Source organism: Penicillium crustosum (genome assembly GCF_028827405.1).
Source record: "Penicillium crustosum strain IBT 35664 chromosome Unknown utg000003l_segment0_segment0, whole genome shotgun sequence".
In the NCBI taxonomy this organism is placed as follows: Eukaryota; Fungi; Ascomycota; class Eurotiomycetes; order Eurotiales; family Aspergillaceae; genus Penicillium; species Penicillium crustosum.
In genome coordinates, this window is record NW_026623124.1 from 4,083,891 (window position 1) to 4,104,198 (window position 20,308).

At 43.8% G+C, this 20,308-nt stretch overlaps 6 protein-coding genes across 6 annotated transcripts; 2 read left to right on the top strand and 4 right to left on the bottom strand.

The window, feature by feature from the left end:
* Positions 1 to 44: 44 nt before the first annotated feature.
* N7487_008626 (uncharacterized protein) lies at positions 45 to 853 on the top strand (the record flags this gene model as incomplete). The annotated part of the gene is made up of 3 exons (XM_056876356.1): positions 45 to 81; positions 225 to 572; positions 621 to 853. 3 exons carry the CDS (start codon positions 45 to 47, stop codon positions 851 to 853), a joined length of 618 nt encoding a protein of 205 aa, XP_056728544.1.
* Positions 854 to 2,972: 2,119 nt separating this feature from the next.
* N7487_008627 (uncharacterized protein) lies at positions 2,973 to 3,442 on the top strand (the record flags this gene model as incomplete). Its single annotated transcript, XM_056876357.1, has 2 exons — positions 2,973 to 3,167; positions 3,225 to 3,442. The coding sequence occupies 2 exons, from the start codon at positions 2,973 to 2,975 to the stop codon at positions 3,420 to 3,422; spliced, it is 393 nt and encodes a 130-aa protein (XP_056728545.1). The 3' UTR covers positions 3,423 to 3,442.
* A 56-nt stretch (positions 3,443 to 3,498) lies between these two features.
* N7487_008628 (uncharacterized protein) lies at positions 3,499 to 5,821 on the bottom strand (the record flags this gene model as incomplete). Its single annotated transcript, XM_056876358.1, has 4 exons — positions 3,499 to 3,572; positions 3,626 to 4,666; positions 4,751 to 4,831; positions 4,885 to 5,821. The coding sequence occupies 4 exons, from the start codon at positions 5,819 to 5,821 to the stop codon at positions 3,499 to 3,501; spliced, it is 2,133 nt and encodes a 710-aa protein (XP_056728546.1).
* Positions 5,822 to 6,450: 629 nt separating this feature from the next.
* Positions 6,451 to 8,153, bottom strand: N7487_008629 (uncharacterized protein; the record flags this gene model as incomplete). The annotated part of the gene is made up of 3 exons (XM_056876359.1): positions 6,451 to 7,385; positions 7,437 to 8,056; positions 8,116 to 8,153. 3 exons carry the CDS (start codon positions 8,151 to 8,153, stop codon positions 6,451 to 6,453), a joined length of 1,593 nt encoding a protein of 530 aa, XP_056728547.1.
* Positions 8,154 to 8,830: 677 nt separating this feature from the next.
* On the bottom strand, positions 8,831 to 9,184 carry N7487_008630 (uncharacterized protein; the record flags this gene model as incomplete). Its single annotated transcript, XM_056876360.1, has 1 exon — positions 8,831 to 9,184. The coding sequence occupies one exon, from the start codon at positions 9,182 to 9,184 to the stop codon at positions 8,831 to 8,833; it is 354 nt and encodes a 117-aa protein (XP_056728548.1).
* Positions 9,185 to 17,725: 8,541 nt separating this feature from the next.
* Positions 17,726 to 19,886, bottom strand: N7487_008631 (putative glutamine rich protein; the record flags this gene model as incomplete). Its single annotated transcript, XM_056876361.1, has 2 exons — positions 17,726 to 19,494; positions 19,544 to 19,886. The coding sequence occupies 2 exons, from the start codon at positions 19,884 to 19,886 to the stop codon at positions 17,726 to 17,728; spliced, it is 2,112 nt and encodes a 703-aa protein (XP_056728549.1).
* Positions 19,887 to 20,308: the final 422 nt, after the last annotated feature.

Sequence of the window (20,308 nt, forward strand, 5' to 3'; positions counted from 1 at the left end):
GTATCCAATCTATTCTCCTACGCATTTCTCCCACATTAGTCAACATGAGACCCTCTATGGACAACGCTCGCGAAGCACTGGGTGAGACGTCTACAGAAATAGCTATATTGACTTCGCTAAGCTTGGATCTAATATCTCTACAGCGGAAAGTGACCAGCCAACGGTCATTCTGCACAATTGGTCTGGCCTAGGCACGCAGACAAGTCCTATCCTGATCGAATAAGATGAGGATGCTCCGTTGGGCTCAGAATCAAATCCATTCTTGATCTACGTTGAAGAGGACTACGATCAAGTCGACGATGAGCATATTCAATCTGATGCGGACACCGAAATTATAAACACGCCAGAGTTTTGGTGGGAGAAAATGTTCCGCGACAGTCATGAACTCCTGGCGGACTCGACGACTGATACGGACGCTGAGGCTTTGACCACGCCAGAATCCTGGTGGGGTTGGTTTGTTGACGATGAGACCCCAACGAATGAGGCTACAGCCGTTGATTCAACCTCTATTCCACTGCCATCTACAACGGCTGTGTGCGAAGAGCAAGTATCCAGCTACAGGGGTGAAAAAGGTTAGTTTATGCTCAAGATATATTGTTCTCTTTACTCACCCATCCTAGGAAGCGACCAAGGCAGTGAGAACGCGGACTCGGAGAACACGGACCCTTTGAAACTACAGGCATTGGCCACCAATAGCTGTCTTTCACATGGTGGACCGACTGCTGGTCATGCAATGTCTGGCTGCCATAATTTGGGAACGAAGAAACGCCAACTATTGCATGAGGATGGAAATGGACTCAGAAGATCACAGCGATTAGTGAAAAGGGCTAAATACGAAGGTTCTTGTGAATGATTGGTTATTGGATGTTGATTTCTGACGACTATTACAATGAATTGCACTTAATTGATACTTTCATTCCATCGGTCTAGCTTTCATTTGCTTTTATCAAAGATATAAGCTCATTGCGGGCCCCATTAAGCTGGTCCATTGCGACACGAACGTTTTGAGCAGCCCGAATATGACCTTGACATTGGGGGCTCATAGCGTCTTCAATATGTAAGCATCTAAATATGAATTATAATGCAAGTACTTACTATTGCACGGGGACCTTGTTTGTAGTATATATATGCTCCATATAAGCTCTTCTGACGCGTTGTCCAGCTTATGGGCCATGTCAAGCAGCGCTAGCCACTCGACAGCGACAATCCTGCCGTCTCGAAAGCCTTTGATAACTTCTGCCATCCCAGGACGTTGAATCACAGACTGCTGAGTCACAAGATCTCGAAGGTCGATTTCAACATGGCTAAGCTGACGGGAGGAAACCAATGTAAAGCATATGATTTGAAAACATAAGGTTAAAAGCATACCGGGGCTTCAGGAAATTTAATAATCAGAAAGAACTGGAACAACTTTTGGAGAAAGAAACCTTTGTATTTATATTCCCTCAGGGGATAGGGCATATAATGATCCAGCAGACTGCGTTTGTGCTTAGTGTGTCTATTATGCATAATCACATTCTCGGCGTCTAAAAGTATACAATTTTGAGTAAATATCTGTTCTATTCTGGGGCCAGAGAATCTGCAAAAAAAAAAAAAAAAAAAAAAAAAGATAGTCCTTAATCGGTCTTGATTTTGTCGACTCTATGGGTTTCTGCGGGCCCCATGGGAGGAAGGCTGGCCCATGAGCTTGGATTGGTAACGACGGCGACGTGAGCATTTGCTAGCCCCTTGTTGTGCATATCCTCCGCGAATGGTACCTTCTGAAGGTAGTAGCCATTGATTTTCAAGAACATATCGGCGGCCAGCAAGGCAGTACGTTTGTTCCCGTCCTGAAACGCATGGTTCTTCTCTGCTTTAGCCTTTTTATCAGCCTTCTGAATCTAATCTTGATGGGGAGTGGCTAGCGTTGTGAATTTCATGGGAAAACTACATTTCCGATGTAGAATAAACTGGTAAGCTCATTCAAAATGCGTTACAGCTTCCTATTATTTGGAGTAATCTTCCAGCACTTATTTCCGGAAATTCATGGTCGGGAACTTAGTGCTACAGAGATGGAGCTTCGAGACCTAGTGACCCAAAGGTCCGTCATTCAGCGGGCAAATATGGCAGCAGTGATTAGAAACTATAGTGACGACTTTGTGCTGACAGTGGAACGCAAATCTTGTCTTGCTGCCGAGCTTCGGATACGAGGACTTGCTTTGCGCTATATCTGTTAGAAGGCTTACATATGCCAATACGTGAGTCAACAGAGGAGACCAGTATATGTGGCTTGCGAAGCTTACACTTGAAAGGCATTGACCAATTGGCCGCTCAGTCGGAAATTGTCAAGAGCATACGCCAAGCAATGGCGTGCATTGATGATGTGCAACAATACCTGAACCGTTGGGCATTAAATGGGCTATAATTCGTGAGTCTTTCTGTTTTGCAGATCCACATAATGCTTGGAAATAAGAACTTCTTTCTAAAATCGCCACGAAGCTAGGCTTGGTCTCGGGCCATATTAGCGTTGTCCGTTGTCGCCACGGCGAGAAGCGTTTCATTCAGTCGACGTTTGGTACGGGATCACACATCTATGCTAGGCTTTACTGTCTGGATCTATACGGGGCGAGATAGATAGAAAAGATTATCTGTTGTTAGTATTCGGGGTTTAAAATGTACTAGCCTGACTAAAATACCTCATTTTTCAAATGCGTCGTCGTTAGATTTATTGAAAATCTGATATCTTCAATGCCAAACTGGTGCCGACTTGATCACATGACATATCTGCCCAACGTGACCTCGGCGATTTTCAATCTTCAAAATACCCCTCCAATGCCCCTCTTATTCAATCAAGTTCCCCAACTGGGCCAAAAGGTATGTTTTTACCCGCTTATACTGTACTCACGTTTCTAATTATTGCAGTCCGCATATTTGGCTGCTATTATCATTGCAGGAATCCTTGCCTCGACAGCCCTTAGACGTCTTCTCTGAAGATGAGCAAAACACTTTCACAAAAAGCGGAGACCTTGCGTCAAGAAATCAAGAAATTAGTAGCTCAGTCTGTGCCAAAAGTCGACTCAGAAGAAAAACAGCTTGCTGTCTTCACAGAGAATGCTTATGGCAAGTCATATGACGGGACGCTATTTGATGACAAGGTGTCGAGGTTGGTAATCGAAATGGGTCTCACGGTATGAGAATCATACCTATTATCGAAAATCTTTTGCGCACTGCTAATCGGAAAATAGGGATGGGGATGGGACTTGGCCTATTTTTCACAGTCAAGACCAATCATCAACAAATCTTCGCGTATGCACCTCGTTACCCTGTCTGCAGGGGTAACCATCAGTCCAGGCGGCGATTTAGTTGAAGGCACCTCTCAATTTGTCACTGATGAGCCCACCCTGAGTTCACCCTCGACCATTATTTTTATTGTACCGATATAGTTGAGACAATTCAAATGTACATATAATTATCGCAAGATTTAGTGACTACTATTATTGATACATCAATTGCAACGTACTAGGGTACGAAGAAGAGTTGGAAAAGCTCCGCAAGAACACAGAGATGTGCCTTCATGTAGCTTGGAGTGGTATCTGTACTGAAGTGGAAATTTGGGTTGCCATGTGTTCCCTTTGCGCAGTCATACACAATGGTAGAGTACTGCGTGCCGGATGCTGGTAGACTGCGCGTTGGGATGGCACCTGCTGTGAAGAGTCGAATAAAACCTGGGTACGGTTTGTGCTGGTGTAAGGCGCAACTGAAGGGCCGTTCAGTCGGAATGTGGCGTCCGTATTCGGCCAATTATTTGATGGGATTTGAGCATCGTTGGTGTCGGCGTAAGGCGCAAGTGGAGGATCGTTTAGCTGGGATGTGACGTGCACGTTTAGCCAAGGGTCGTAAGGGATTTGGGTATCGCAGGTGCCGGTGTAAGGCTGGGCTGAAGGGTCATGCGGCTGGGGTGTGCCATGTTGCGAAAAGTCGGATGGGATTTGGGTATTGTCAGTGTCGGCGTTAGGCGCAAGTGGAGGATCGTTTAGTTGGGATGTGACGTGCACGTTTAGCCAAGGGTCGTAAGGAATTCGGGTATCGCTAGTGTCGGCGTAAGGCGCAAGTGGAAGATCGTTTAGCTGGGATGTGACGTGCACATTCAGCCAAGGGTCGTAAGGAAGGGTATCGCTAGTGTCGGCGTAAGGCGCAAGTGGAAGATCGTTTAGCTGGGATGTGACGTGTACATTCAGCCAAGGGTCGTAAGGGATTCGTGTGTCGCTGGCGCCGGTGTAAGGCTGGATTGAAGGATCATGCAGCTGCGATGTGCCATGCTGCGAAAACTCGGATGAGACAATATCCAACCTTGCCTTCTCAATGTTTGAGGGATTTTCACTGCTGGACAAGGGGCTGAAAGGACTCTCTCCCACTGAATTTGCCGTACACGATGGGCTGAACATCTGCTCCGAGGTGGTGCCTGCGGAATCACTCCGTTGGTTGTCTTTTATCTGGGACATGGCGAGAGGAAAACGTCGTTGGGAAGGAGAGCCAACGAATAGAGAACTCTCCAGGCCGGTGCTTGAAGGAGACTCAGAAAAATTTGACCCAGGATGTTCAAGCACCCCGTTGAACGAATCTGGACTCTCTTGTGGACTGGTGGTTGGGTGACTTCCAGCTTCATCAGGATCAGGTGAAGACGGTTCTATAACACTCAGCCGATCCGAAAATGATTGTGAATCAGTGGAGCGGGTCGCAAGGCCGTCAACAGAAGATTTGGAACACATACGACGCTTACGTGCCCGCTCGTTTAATTGTTGTTTGTCGAAGTCTTCCCGACTGTCGAAGTCTTCCCGAATATCGAGAAGTGCTGAAAAGAAAAGAAAATCAGTGACAAATCAACTTCGAAGATATCAAACTTACTATTATAATATACCTGAATTTCATCCAGCCATTCTGAAGACTTTTGAATAACTTCTTTGATTGAAACTGGTAAAGAATTCTCCATCCTTGGTTCGTCCATCAATGCAGACAAATCCATTGAATCAGGCATCAGGAGGCAATCCAAGAACTCTGGGATCTCTTCGTGCTTCAGATATCGGAACGGCCTGACGGCAAGAGCTGTGAAGGCAGAAATTCCTGATGCACTCCCGCATTGTCCTGTCTTTTCAAACCTTTCTCTAAGCAGTCGTTCCGTAACTAATTGTTTGATACCACCTGAAATTGCTTGGATAGCTAAGGCTTGGTCTTCCTTCTCAATTTCAAGTTCTTCTCTCACAAATAAAGCGATTGTCCCCCCACGTCCTTTCTTGGCCTTGTCCTGTCCCCTTGAAGAGGCCACTTTGCAATAATTTTCGATATCCAAGTACCCGGACTTCTCACCTTGAAGAACCAGAGATCGCTGAGCGAGGACTCTCAATAATTTGTATTTAGGCTCAGCCTGGGATTCACCCTCAATCCTGCGAACATCGGCAAGCCTTCTATCGCAAGGACGAGGGCGTTTGATACCCAGAACCTCGTTTGGTCGACGTTTCGTAGATTTCCACACCCAGGAAGCGGTTTTATTTAAGGCAGTGAGAAGATTCATCGAATGACTTGGTTTGATTTTGTCTTGAACAGTCGAGGTGGGTTGCTCGACTGAAGATGGTAGTTGAGTGGAGGCGGCCGTCCCGGCTTCATGACTACCAGATCCATTGGCAACCGCTGTGAAAGCTGGGATAGATGAATCTGACTCTGGGAAATCAAGCTCCCTTATTCGCGCTTCAATATCTCGAAACGCTTCAATAGCTTCTTGTCTGTGATTTTGCAAAACTTCAGGTGGCGCATGCCGAAGAACTTCAAGGGCTAAAGAAATGTCCATTGTGCTCGAGGGTGGTTGCGAAAAGCAACTTGCTGTTCCATAGTTGATTACCAAGGGGCACCCGAGGCGACCGTACTGGAATATACGGGGTAATTCAAATTGCAGAGAACTCCTGCCGGCTGAGAGGGGAACCCTGTCGGAGCCCTCTTTTTTAGTATAGTCACAAAATGAGCAGCGAATAAAGTCAGAGTCGACATGTCGTCCAGAAAGCCTGGGCCATTTGGATCAAGATCAAAAGCAATTATGTTGGTGATATTGGGGCCAAACGATTCCAGACCTTTCCATCCGTAGACATGTCTCATTGCATAGACACGGCTCGCTTCTAGGAAGCTTACCAACCATTCATCTAGCGCCGGTTTTCATGTTGCGTGACGCCACGTTTTGGGCGCAGCCTCACGCAGTAATACTGTGCCTTTATGACCTCACTGAAATGGCATGCAAACGTACCACCATCGAGTTGAAGGTGCGCAGGGCACTCGTAGTGTTGGAAACTATTCTCTGGGACTGAAACAAATCCAAGCCCCTGCTTAAAGGATCCAAAAGACCGGGCATCTTAACTTTACAAGTGGAATTACAGACACATTCATTATTCTGGTAACCTGTTTCACGACTATTCTTGGCTACCCTTCTCACGTATAATCTTCCTCGCTGAAGTCATCGAAAATCCAATTTTCACGAATCCTTATTCTCTCCTCCTCTGTTTCAGCCGCATCGAGAGCGTCCGCTCTCAATTTTCTCTCGCACGCTTTTGCTTCGTCATAGTGTGCAACAGGCACCCACCCCTCATGTCCAACTCCAATAGCTTCCTGGCAAGCCTGATATTGCTCATCTGCCTCAGACTGCGCCCGTTCGAGTTGCAGACATTCCATCGACTCATCATCTGTAAAAGAGATTGGACAAAGTGCCCTCGCGTCACCGGTCACCTCCGTCCACTTAGTAAACAAAGTAACTAAATCGGCTTTCAAGGTAGTATTGTCACCCTCCCATGGATCACTAGCGTGGTGGAAAAGACGTCGCCGTAAGGCGCTGAACTCCTGGGTCAAGGCATCGTAATGCTCTGGATTAATGTCTGCTGTCATTTTAACATAGAGATAGTGAAGTTGACGTCTGCGCAGAATTTCCGCTTGCTGGAATTTCTCTATGTCTTCCATTTCATCGAAATTATTCGGTAAAGTCGGGATTCGTAGTGATTCCGAAACTTCATCACCATAATTTTGTAAACTGTCGGGAATGGCACATTGAAGAAATAATGGAAGAATTGTGGTGTGCTGCCAATCAATTATCCCTTTGATTTCCATGTCATCAGAGATAAATATGTTGTTGGGTTGAAGATCGGGATGTCGTATGGTGGGACGTTGAAGGGCTGGACAGCCTCGCGGCACAAGGTGAGGAGCAATATGGAGGTATTTCTGTAGAGCTATGATATGCTCAAAGTGGGACTGAGCTTGGTAATCATATAGCTCTCGGCGTAGACGCTGAAAAGGCTGAAGAGGCCGCCCAAATTTCTCAAGATATGCAATCTCTTTAGCGGCACCGGCAGTAAGAACCGCTAGAGAATCTCGATCTTCCTGAATTTAGAATGTCTCTTCCAAAGCTTAATTCGAAATATGCTTACATGGGCCACGTTCAACCGATAAGTTAAGTCTTTTTCCGTACCATAATCGTAGTGAAGTATCAGGGCCAATGCAGAAGCGATGTGTCGAGTCTGGGCTTAGAGTAACGATTCGGCTGTCTCTATCCCGCAAATCATCATAGTAATAGAGGCTTCCGCTTGCTGGAAATCGCAAGCCAAATAGACGAGCCTCCAATTGAACGAGTTTCGTAACCATTGTTTTTCTCTCCTGTTCAGACAAAGTATACCACACATCCCCAAGATTTTTTCCTTGGACAAGTTCCATAAAGATATATTCCGTACCTGCGGAATTATCTGCATCAGGAGAGTAGCCAAAGACCTTCGGAACTGGGATACCATGAGCACGCATGAAATCCATCGTTGCGACTTCGCTTGCGACCACGAGAAATTTGGGTTCGGTAACTGGGTATGGAATTCGTGCAACAAATTGGAAGCCGTCTCGCATAGTGATCAAAAAGCTTCGGTTGAAACCTCCTTCGGCAAGCTTCTCGAAACCGATCACGTCGTCTCCGTTCTGCTGTATTGCTAGGGCAGCAAGGCGCTTTAATTCAGGGACGTTGAAAACACGTCTCCTCTCGCGATGTCTCAACTTGTCATTGTAACTAGACTTGCAAATCAGCAGAGGAGCTTGATATGGATGAAATGCTAGTTTGCAACATACATCCATCGCCCAGACGTGTACTCGAACAGATCAGGCATTTTTTGGATTGTCGAGATAGAACGTGCGAACAAACTTGTTCTAGGGATGACGGCGCGTGAGAAGAGAAGACCAGAAAGAACTATTCGATCTAGATGCTTAGTCATGGTATGATCAATCGAAGAGGTATCATGGAAACTTTGGACAGGCAGGGCTTTTATATTGTCGTGACCATTCAACGCGCTTCAGTCGCGTGAAGGGATTGTCTTAGGTAATCATTACTGACGTAACGTACCAACATACCGAGACTGCCAATATACTTACCGATACGCCAGCTACGATAATTGCTTTCCATCCTGGCAGCCAAAAAGCTTGCTGCATAAATTGTTTAAACTCCAGGATGACATTACGAATCTATTTCCAGGATGATGAGTAGATAGTTGATTAATTGAGTGCTTATTCTGTAGATCTGTCAGAAGGCCCACTTTTGCTCCACTGGATTCCGAATGTGTGCTGAACAGACCACCTATTATAGTTGTTGGACCTGAGGGATATGACCCGTACTAGGGTCAGAATACACTAATACAGCAATTCAGAAATATATTGAGATGTGGTTCTAAATACATGATTCCGGGTGAAATCACGATGCGCACTTGCTAATCCAGCATCTATATGACCGGTAGACCAGGTAGCAAAAATCCACCTTCCGAATATTCGACGGTCTCAAACCTGAAAATTTTCAAGTCTGAACTGATCCTGCAGCATCGTTCAACCCCTTCTCAACGTCTTCCTTCGTACCGTCCTTCTTAACCAAGGCAGTAGCCATGACGGCGTGCGTTCCGCCATGATTTTCTCTCCAACTTTTGATTGCAGAGGGGACTTTCCCACCGTTCGCCTGCATCTGAAACTTGTGGTAAACTATATCCGCATCGGTTACCTCTCCATCGTAGTCCCATCTAACTCCGAGGCGTTCTTGATCTGCTGGCCCTTTCGGGAAAGCAGTCTTTCCTCGTCCTGCCGTTGGATTCGTGAATTTTTGCCAGGTATTCCCTTCGACAGCCTTGGCGAGTGCAGGATTCAATGCCCTCCTCATCGTGATCCTTGCTAGTACATGCGGTCAGCTAAATATGGAATCCAGATAGAAGATACCACGTACTGTTTTTTCAGTGTATAAAAATAAATAAATCAATATATTAGTAGCACTGCAAGCGCGGTGTTGAGGCAAAATGAAGATTGTTCCGGGGTTGAAAGGGGTTTGAAGAATAGCAGTAACTGAAGACTATATATTCTTGACCAAAAATTAAAAACAAAAATAAAACTACAGTACTTACCGTCTGATAAATTTGCTCTTTACGCCATGCAAAAGACGTGGAGCGAGTGCAGGATAGCGCTAAATCATGCAAATGATTGGTCCTTACCGACTTTGCTGCCTTGTAAATAGTATGGTTTAGAAAATCACGCAGGAGATGTTCCTTGCCGCCGCAGTCTAGTTACATGCCCCTGGTGGGATCTAGAACCAGTAGTACAAGTATCGTATTTGATTGGTCAGAATATTGAGGGGACGTAGCACCCAGCTGACTCAGGTGGCCCAATAAAAATCGGTGAATCATTATCGGAGTGGTTGTTTAATGTTTGACTGGTCAGAGTCTCAGAGCTAGATTTCACCCCAGCTCTGAATCACTGCCGGCAGTGGTTTTGAATAGGATCTGTCTCGTGTTAACAAAATACTAAGGGCATTTAGTTTCTTGAAAGTCCCAAATGGCCCCAGGTGAAAGTTTTCCAGTACTATTAGTGTTTGCTCCATTATAGGATTCAGCCCCATCCTCCGCCATAATAGGATGTAAATGGATACCCTCACAAACTTCATAATAAACCCCAGCATACCAACAAAACCGTTCCTTACTCGAGTGTACAGGTTCCCGAATTTATCTCGTTAGAGCACATTGTGCACATCTGCAATACATCTGCCTAAACGAATCTGAATTTTGCTCGCTCCATTATACTACGCGAGGAAAGCTTTGGGTGCTATCGAAAAGACCACGTGCTGCCAGACCCTGCATCAGGTAGGAAAGTCTCCGTACATCTAAAGTCTCATATTGATAAGCCAGACATAATCCACGATCCGATCTACGCCTCTTTCGCGAAACCAATTCTCTATGTTTTGGTCGTCTAACAAAGCATATTCGAAGGCCACCGAATTTGACATAAGAATAAAGGGGTTGAGATGAGATGCTTCATACCAGGTGAAAAGAGTAACAGTACCAAAAGCGGCGACTTGGTATGTATAATCTATTCCTACTTACACGCATATAATACATAGTAAACGACATCTTAGATGTGAATAGCTCTGTCCAACTTGGTGAATTACTATTTGAACCTGACTCCTTTTCACAAGGCGAAGCCCTTAAAGGAGTATAGGTTTGCTATGTCAAATGTTGTTGATACGTCAAAGTCAAGTAAATAATCGAGTATTATAGTTTCTGATCATGATATCGGTGTGTCTGTTATACTTTACCTTATTATGGATTATTCCCCAAGCCAAGTGATAAATGTTGACTTAGGCTAGGTCAAAACTAAAAGATATTCTATTTCAAACAGGGAGAGTTGATTCCCATGTTTTCGTGGTATTCAAATAGATGAACAATATACTCTACATTATCAAGACCAAGAACTTATAACAGTACACCTTTGATAGGAAGAAGAAATCCGAAAACACATTCAAATAAACAGCACTCATGTATCTCGCGATGAGACTTCTGAGTTTCTTCTTATGCAGAGATACACAAAATCCTAGCAGGGATACAGAAAGCCCAGCGCCCACTGTACGTTGCGATCCACTATCTTCATCAGCCCGATCTTCCGCAATATTGATTCTCCCTGGACGTTCCTCTATGGAGATATATTTGCAAGCACCTCAGAGAGCGTTTATTGCATCAAAGGAACATGAAGGATATAACCCCGTTGCCCCCATGAGTTTAGAGGAGAATTCTTTCAACCGCACAGCACCTTTGGAGCCACTCCCTTCTTAAGGCCTATTTCCAAATGTATGTCTTGTTCTCCCTTCTATTTTCTCCCTTCTGTTTGGCATCATCCCCTCAGCCCCTCTAATTATCTCACTATCATCACACATGAAAAGCCCAAAGAGCCCTCGTGGAACATTGACATATTTATCTCAATTACCCAGCCAAATATTGGCCATTGATCAATGCTAATTTAAAAGTAGCATTGGATTATACATACGTCCTGCAAATCGCACAATAATCTACCAAACAGCAAATCGTGAGTCTAAGCCGGATTATCAAATCTATATTATCCAAGTTTATTCATTGATTTAAAAAAAGCTTCTAAACTCTATCCAATGTGTTGGAAGGTGTATTATATCTACTTATCCTGTGGGGAGCGGGAGGAGTATGCATTCTTGCAGTTCTGTTTTGAGGATCCTTGCCAGGGAATAAAGAAACGATATCAGGAGCTTCGCAACCCCTGTGGGAGTAAGAAATGCGTTTACTGCACGAAATTTATTGATAAAAGTGCACAAAAGATTAAAGATAATTAAGAATCGAGATATCGTGTGACTGAGCATTGACTTTTAAACCATTTTTGTGCCTGTTCTATATATTAGCAAGCGAAATTGGACGAATAATTACATTGATGTGCTGCGTCACTAAATGTCAATATTTGAGCCTAGACTTATCTTTGTAGAATTAAAGGGGTTATTCTATGTGATAGTCACTATCTCTGGCACTAACCAAGTAAACTAAGACTAGAATTCTTAGCACCACCGTACGTTTGTCTCTAGGAGTTATTTCATCAAGGAATATATAAATCACTGTCCCCCTCCCCAATCCACATCGACAACGCGATTACTTCTATACAATGGATGATTCCAAAGTTTCCTTATTGGGTGGCCCATCAGCTCTGAATTCTACACCCACAATTCAAGCCCTGAACAGCCCGCAACCCTATTCATATCATGATTTCATTGCGTGGCAACAACAGGAATGTGGACACCGGAGTATGTATTATTGACTCATAGGTATATACGAAGCTAATGAGCATAGTGCCCATCGTCAGTTTTATAAAGGTTGATGACATAATTCTTGGTGTTCCTTGCCAGCAACAACTTACAAGGCGTTGCAACCTGTTAAATGGCACTATGGATCAGAGCTTGTTCTCCCCCTCTCAGATTTATGCGGCGATGATGACGATGTGCTCAGCTTCCACGTTGGCCGAGGCTGGAAAATCCATTCGAGCGCTTCTTAATCTTATTCTACGCGACTCAACCCGATGTAAAGAAGAACGATTTTTATGCTACATCTCAGTAAACCTTCAAACTCTGGTGGAGGTTCGTTCAGATGGATCGCAAATCCTGGATCCTCAAAGGATTCATCTACCAAAGCGAAAATTTATGCTCAAACATATCGAACACAATCTTGGGACATGGAAAATCGTTATTGCGTCGGAAAACTATTCCGGCGACGCAACTGTTATAGGAGACATTCAACGCGTGATGAAATGCTTTCAGTGGGATCCTTTTGAGAAGTATCCATAAACAGATGACGAAGTCTCGGAGAATATATGATACATTCTCAGAGGCTAAGTGCGGGAAGAATCCAGTGGTTCGATAGCGAGAAATTATGTACTACGTTGCTTCTCTGTCTGTTTTCGCCGTCAATTCAGAAAAGTATTTGCTTTAACTCATCTCATATTGGAGGAAAATTTCTCGATTATCTTGAATTGATCTTCTATGAGGAAGCACTATAGATGCTCTGAATACGTGAATTTGATTATAGCCCGAAGCGGTTATGGATACAACAATATTGTCCGCTTCTTTGCGAGGATCAATATCTAGGATTCAGCCTTCAATTTCAGCTTCTCTTTTATTTGAAATTTCAAGAAACCACCGACATAATGTACTAAATTTGATTGCTCAAAATGATACTGGCAGAAACTAATAGATTAATACGCGAAGACTAGGCTATTGCTCTTTACAATTATGAAAACGAAAATTTGACGGTCTTGTTATTCAAAGTAAACCAAAATTTTAATAAAAATGCTCGATTGGCTATTATAAAACCCGTTGGCGCTGTTTTGCTAGCCAAAACTTTTCATATCTAAAGCACCAGAGACATCAGCTTATCAAAAAACATGGATTGTATTTCAACTTCCTCGCTACGAAGGCTGCTTCCCAGCTGGATTGAGTCCTTTTTATTTATTCAAGAGAATTCCCCGTCCGCCAGAGAAACTCAAGAGCAGGGCACAGAAGGCAGAAGCAACGAAACCGTGAACGAAAACAGTATGATCCACTGCTCGAAACACATATCCCCAATACATGTGCTGAACACGATTTCCAGACCCTATTTCTACCCCGATTGACCTTCAATATCCTAAGAAAGCAAGCAAGAGAGAGTCACTACCAATTGGCTTTTATAATCGTATAGTGCCTTGTGCGTAAAGTCCGGGTAACTCAGCGGGTATTCCTGGAAAAGCTGACAATTTAGATCTAAGCTATGCCCCCGCTACAGAGACCAGTCTTGAACGTTCAACTCCTCAGCAAAATCGCTGAATTTGAGAGATACGTTTGTACAGTTTGGACGCCAAACAATGTTTCTATGAAGTTCTATGTCAGGTACAACGACAACTCTAAAGGTTATGTTTATGGCTATCACTTTATTGATGGAATGGTGCCATCAATATTTGACCTAGTGAAACTTCACTTCAAGATTAGAAGTGCAAAAGATCTCATAGAAAAGGATGAGTGGCACTATGTTTGGGAGAAATATGGTATTAAAAGAGAGGAATTTCTAATTCCAAGAACCGAAAGGAACTAAAAAGAATAGTAAAGCGTTATTGTGCGATCAAATATAGCGCAAGCCGAAGCCAGTTGAGAAAAGTCTATATTTCTAATAAGTTACTAGCTAATTTCTATTTTTTCCAAGTCGCAAGAGAACTTAATATTGTATTAACTATAGAAAATAGCCTGTAGTTTTATTATAAAAGCACCTTGACTTCCTAGTATATCTACCATCTGGAATCTAAAGAAAATAACTTCATCTATATTTAATTATGGATCACGACACATATGGCAACCTCCTGATCTCTACCCTTGTGGGCTATTATATTTTCCTTATTATCTGTTTGCTTATAATTCCGCTTTGGCGTATAGTAAAGTATTACTTCACCGGCCGTGTCCCACTTGTATGTCTGTTATGATTTTTAGATTATCCTATTGGAGAAACTAATCATATTATAGGACTAAGATGTCTCTCGGTCTCTATCTAATTAAATTATTAGATTGATATGTGGAACCTGTAAGTTCGAGAGTGATCTATATTATTTACTTCTATTAATCAGGAAGTATACTTGTTTTAGACCAATTGAAGACAAAATGTTAATCACTCCAGAAATCGGTTTTTCTTTTTCTTTTTTTTTGGTTGTTGGTAGATTGACAAACTAGAAGGAATTTCCTGATTTGATTCGAACATTGATGCTATCTATGAGTATACCCGTCTAATAATAGCAGGATAACAAATGTATACTTCATGCCTAAGGCACCAATGTCGTTAAATAAATTCAATTTTCAAAAATTTCAATCTATAAGACACCAAATAGCACGCTAGCCGCCGACCACGATTTTCTCGACCACGGTTTTCTTGACGGTAATGCACTCAAAACCATGGTATATGCTTATTACTAATACCTTTAATTGATTACCTACGTAGGTATTTAAAACACCATGTTCTCCTAGTAAATAATGTATCCCTAAATATTCAAATATTCATACAAGAAACAGCCTTGTAACCCATCGAAATGCCTAAGATACTTTCACATGTTGCCCGAAGGCTCGGCTTGCTAGTCGTCCATGTCACAGTTGTTCGGAGAAAGTCCGGTTCAATGCGTGTAATTGAATCGAAATTTCCACCAGACTCGAAGATTGATGTAGGTTGTGCACTACTCTTTACTCTTATAGCTTATGTGATCTCATGTCTTACAGGTTGATATTCACTTTAATATGCCTTGCGACTACCAGACGCAGGATTGCAAGAGCTGCTTGGATGAGAAAGTAGTTGTTTGAGGCTTAATGTATAAAATAAAGCACTTAGGTTCAATAGAAACAATCGATAAGACACAAAACTCTTCGCATAATTTGATCCAGGCTGGCAATCAAAGAAAGAAGTCCAAGTTGAGATCTTTTCCCGTATCCCGTATAAATCTCGCCCCAATAGCCCCCAAAGTGTCTGGGTCACCGTTCGGGTTTTGAAGAAATCCCAGGAACCTGTCAAAGATATGATTATCGTCATGCTGAGGAGTAAAATGCCAGGTCACCAGCGCCAAGGTAAATACGGCCTGGTCGCTAAGCTCACGCAAAGCACATTCCACAAAATTTTTGTACTGTTCGAGCGCAAAATCACAATTCATGCAGCCCTCCTGTAAAAAGTTCGCTCTTAATTTGTCTAGCACGTTTCCATGCAGGCATCGTATAATATGAGCATCATCGCTGATTGGTCCCATCAGAATTCGCGGACGCGTGGAATATAGATTGATCATTGCTAACAACGTAGCCTTTGCAGCCGGCAGAGTGACGTCCCGTTCCAACTGACAAAGACATGAGTATCTGATAATAGACCTAAAAAGAATAAGCGGAATAACTCACCATCTTAAGCAAATTTGATGGATTTAGATTCTGAGAATTATGATCAATCAATTGAAGTGGACTACGCTTAGAATATATAGGCTCAATTTCACCATCCTATAGTCAGGATTTAATTTCGACTCAGATGTGGCGTGCAAAGTTGGCGTGCATTTCGCTCAACTTCACGGCTGATTAAAATCAGTGCCGGAGTTTGTGACTTATCCACCGCCAATCGCGCGTCAACAAAAGGTTTGGCGCATGTTTCAGTCATACACAAAAGCACCCAAGCCAAAAAGCCGAAGAAGAAGAAGTATAAAGAGGATTCCTTATTCCCCTGCTTTCAATTTCTTCTCATACTATATTGAATTTGTTTCTTATTAGCATCGGGCAGGACGGCGGCGTGGTTTTTAGCGCCCAGGCTCTTGCGCTTAAGATGGACACCTCACCACACCTAGAAGAATCTAAGCGAAGTTGGATTCGAGCAAGGCTACGCAAATTAGGTACCCGGTACCGCCTGGTAATGTTGGACGCTTGGCTTCCATTGATCCATGAAAAACTGGATTGGTCTGCAAGTACCCGGCCATCATGGTGGCCAGAGAGTGTATCTTGGAAACGCCCTAGATACCTAGTCTCTGAGGGTGAGAACTGAAATCATTAGTGGTGGATATTCGCATACTGACTCATTAGCCGAAATATTTTTGCTTGAGGCATTACTTGATGGTGAACTTCTTCAAATAGCAACAGCCAGGAAGTTGATTGATGCGTTTGAACCTACACGGAAGAAGACGAATCTACCACCTCTATCACCGCGGCAGTACGATTGCTTTATTGAGATTATGGATCACTTTCATGTTCAGCGAGAAGCATACTTTGCAAAAAAGATCTCCAAAAGTCCACATGGCTCTGGATCTGAGAGTTTGACTTCGGTCTTTTCGCCCTATATTATCCAAATGCCCAATTCTCAGATCACTTCGGCGGCGGGTTGTATATACAACATCAATCCGCACTTTAGTATGGGGGAAGTCGACTCTAGTGGTATATTTCGCATTGCATGGTGCATTATTCATGATGACAACTATTCGGAGTAATTATACCCATCAAACCAATTACAAAAGGCAAATGTTCTAATTACAATACCAGAGAGGACTGGGTGCACTCTGATTTCACTATAGAGCGCGAAATCCTGAAGCCAAGGCTGAATATACTTTTTCCCTCCTTGTTAGGTGATCAATTAGTTGTTCGAACCATTCAACAAGATTGTCGAATTGGTGGTGTGAAACTCGTCGTTTCAAAAGCGTTAGTCCGCTCGTCTCGACACTCTTTGGGTATTGCTAACACTTTTTGACAGTACACAATCTCCACAACGCCATCTGTATCTGTATGTACAGCTACTCTTGACTCCTTATTACAAAGCGATTGCTAAACTCGATGCCATCTAGTGCGTTCTGTATAGTTTCTCCAAACAACCACAGGATACCAGACCATGCGCTGGAGCACATACAGAGAATAATTAAATATCAATAACTGTTCAACGACATCGGCTCGCTAAAGTTTGATAAAAACACGGAAAGTCATCTCGTTATTTTGAAATTTTCAATTCCTGTGTTTCTCGCTTTCTGCTTCTCTTGCATTTCCTGTCTTTCTAAATCACGGATTAATTCACTCGAATACCTATTGACTCAATCTTGCCCCTCTTATCTAATACTCTTCTTCAACTTCTTCACTATGAGGTTGCAGCGAAGATTGCTGTGATATTGCCAATTGCTGCGGATTGGACTGTGTTGTAGTTGGCAACATTAAAGGGAGATTTTGTGTGGCATTAAATTGCGCTCCCAGTTGTTGCGCTCCCACATAATGCGCGCCTATCTGTGGCGTAGGCACTGGAAACGCCGATGACGGCAGTGAAAATGATTGATAAGCTCCTAGACGATTTGCATCTGTCTGTTGCATTAATTGCCCTAAAACAGAATGCTGATGCACTGCCGGATGATTTATACCAGGCTATTGCATCAACTGTGGTGACATTGACTGCTGTTGCGCGGCCAGATGATTCATACCAGGCTGTTGCATCAACTGTGGTGGCATGGATTGCTGATGTGCGGCCAGATGATTTATACCTGGCTGTTGCATCAACTGTGGTGACATTGACTGCTGTTGCGCGGCCAGATGATTTATACCTGGCTGTTGCATCAACTGTGGTGACATTGACTGCTGTTGCGCGGCCAGATGATTTATACCTGGCTGTTGCATCAACTGTGGTGACATTGACTGCTGTTGCGCGGCCAGATGATTCATACCAGGCTGTTGCATCAACTGTGGTGGCATGGATTGCTGATGTGCGGCCAGATGATTTCTACCTGGCTGTTGCATCTGTGATGACATTGACTGGATATAAGATGGTTGTGTTAATTGTTGCTGTTGGTGTGAACTCTGTCCGCTTAATGGGTCACGTTGATATTGAGGTGCTGATTGTTGCAAGAGCAGTGGTTGAGGCATGTCGAAAACACCTCCAGAAACAGGTCCAGACCTTAAAGCCAGGCAAGTCATGGATGAAATGGCATCTTGCAAAGCCAAATTAGGATCGTAAGTTATTGCTTCCGATATCAATCTGTCCGCTTCCGTTGGGGTAAGAATTCTCTTAAGGGCTGAACGTGAGACGCCAAACTCTTGTTGGGGTGAAGTTTCATCGAGACGCCCGAAATAAAAGCCGACGATGACATATGGGGACCTTCTGCGGTTGACATCCACCTCTCCAACAGCTACCCATTTTAGCCCGTATGTTATTCCAAATTGAGCCCTCATTGCTTCCCGTATATTGAGTATATCCTGCTCTTTACTAGTGGTATAAGGAACTCCGGTTGCCGTAGCGCCTTCAAGGACCAGCTTTCCACCAGCAGATGCACTTGATACCAGACGTACCTTTCCGCTGGCATCCTCAACCACAAATCTTGCACCGGACATTGGCCCGAGGAGCTGAATCATTAGAATCCTCTCTCCTGTTGATGTATAACCTGGATTGATTGAACGTGTGATCTGTCGAGGTATCAATGCAATTGTTCGTACGCGACCCCCAGCATATCTATGATTCAGCTGAGGACCAACCATACCCATTCCTTGTCCTTGGCTGGACGTTTGTGCGAGGTTTGCATCGCCTAGGGCTCGACCCCCAGCATATTGAGAACCAATTACACTAGTTGGCTGTCCTTGACTTAATATTTGGGTGGACTGCGCTTGGGCGGACTGCGCTTGAGTGGACTCCGCTTGGGTAGGCTGCGCTTGTGCTTGTGCGGGCCTTGAAGCCATTCCAATTTTGGCCCATCCCTCTGGATAACCAAACTGTTGACAAAAGGAAATAAGTGCTTCTGTCTGCAAATGCTTTATTGCCGGCTGTGCAATTGATGCCCTCCATAATCCAAGCATCTGTTGGTAGCGGATAATTCCAAGTTCCGGGTCTTTGTTTCTGCTGACATTTTCTTTTTTAATCCACTCGTTAATTTCATCAAGAGCTATGGCGGGTAATTTGACATCGCCCGGACAGCCTGTTGCAGCATAGGTGTCTTGTGCAGCAGTGTTGGAATTCGGATAATTTTGAATTCCAATATAGAGATCTTTCAGCAAGTTTGTTGCTTCCTGGTGGGAGTTTTTATGATAATCGGAAAGGGCGTCTTCCACATGCTCTGTCGCCGATGGGCCTCCCTGGAAGAAGTTTTGACTTCTGTCAACCTCGCCTGGAAAGCGTCGCGAAACCTGGCCCTCGGCCCATTGAACTCCTAATACTCGATCAGCCTGTTCTCAAAATCTGATTCCTTGGATATTAACTTTGAAATGCTGCTTGTGCCTGATTCTTATCCAGGGTTTCTTGAAACTTGTCAGGATGAAGAATAAATTTCAGTTGTTTGTAGTTGATCTCCAAGCTTTGCGGAAGGCTTGTCTCCCATGCGCGTCTAATAGCAGAGGGCTCATTCGGGGCGTCTATAATTGCTTTCACTATCGCTTTACGTTGTGGAAGCGTGAGTTCATTTGCGCCAGTAGCTTCCTCTTCCTCTTCGTCTCCGCCCGCTCCTGGGTGGAACTCCCCTTCGGAATTCGGCTCCTGGGGAGTAGGGAGTATGCCTTCATATGGTCCAAGGGTGACTTGCCGGGTATCACGTTGTTCAGTCATGTTCCTGTTGTGAATTTTTGAATTTGACCTTGAAAAGGGTGTGGTTAAATACTCAGTCGAAGGCAAGATCAAACCACGGTTCTGAGCATGAGATCCGATTTTCAAGCCTCCTTTTCATGTCGAACCACGATTTTGATGTCGAACCACGATTTTGATGTCGAACCATGATTTTGATGACAAGCCACAATTTCCCACAGGCAGCTGCTTGCTATCCCTGTTTGGTTATCATTTATATAGGATGGATTGATTATACTTATAATGCAAAGCTTTTGAAGTATTAACCGCTAATTAGGCCTTGTTAGAATTAGCTTCCATCCTAGATTTATCGTGACCGTACTATTTATGGCCTAACAAACCGGAAGAAAGTACAATATACAATATAGATGTACAATCATCGCTCCTAGAGGTGGGGTATTGAAAAC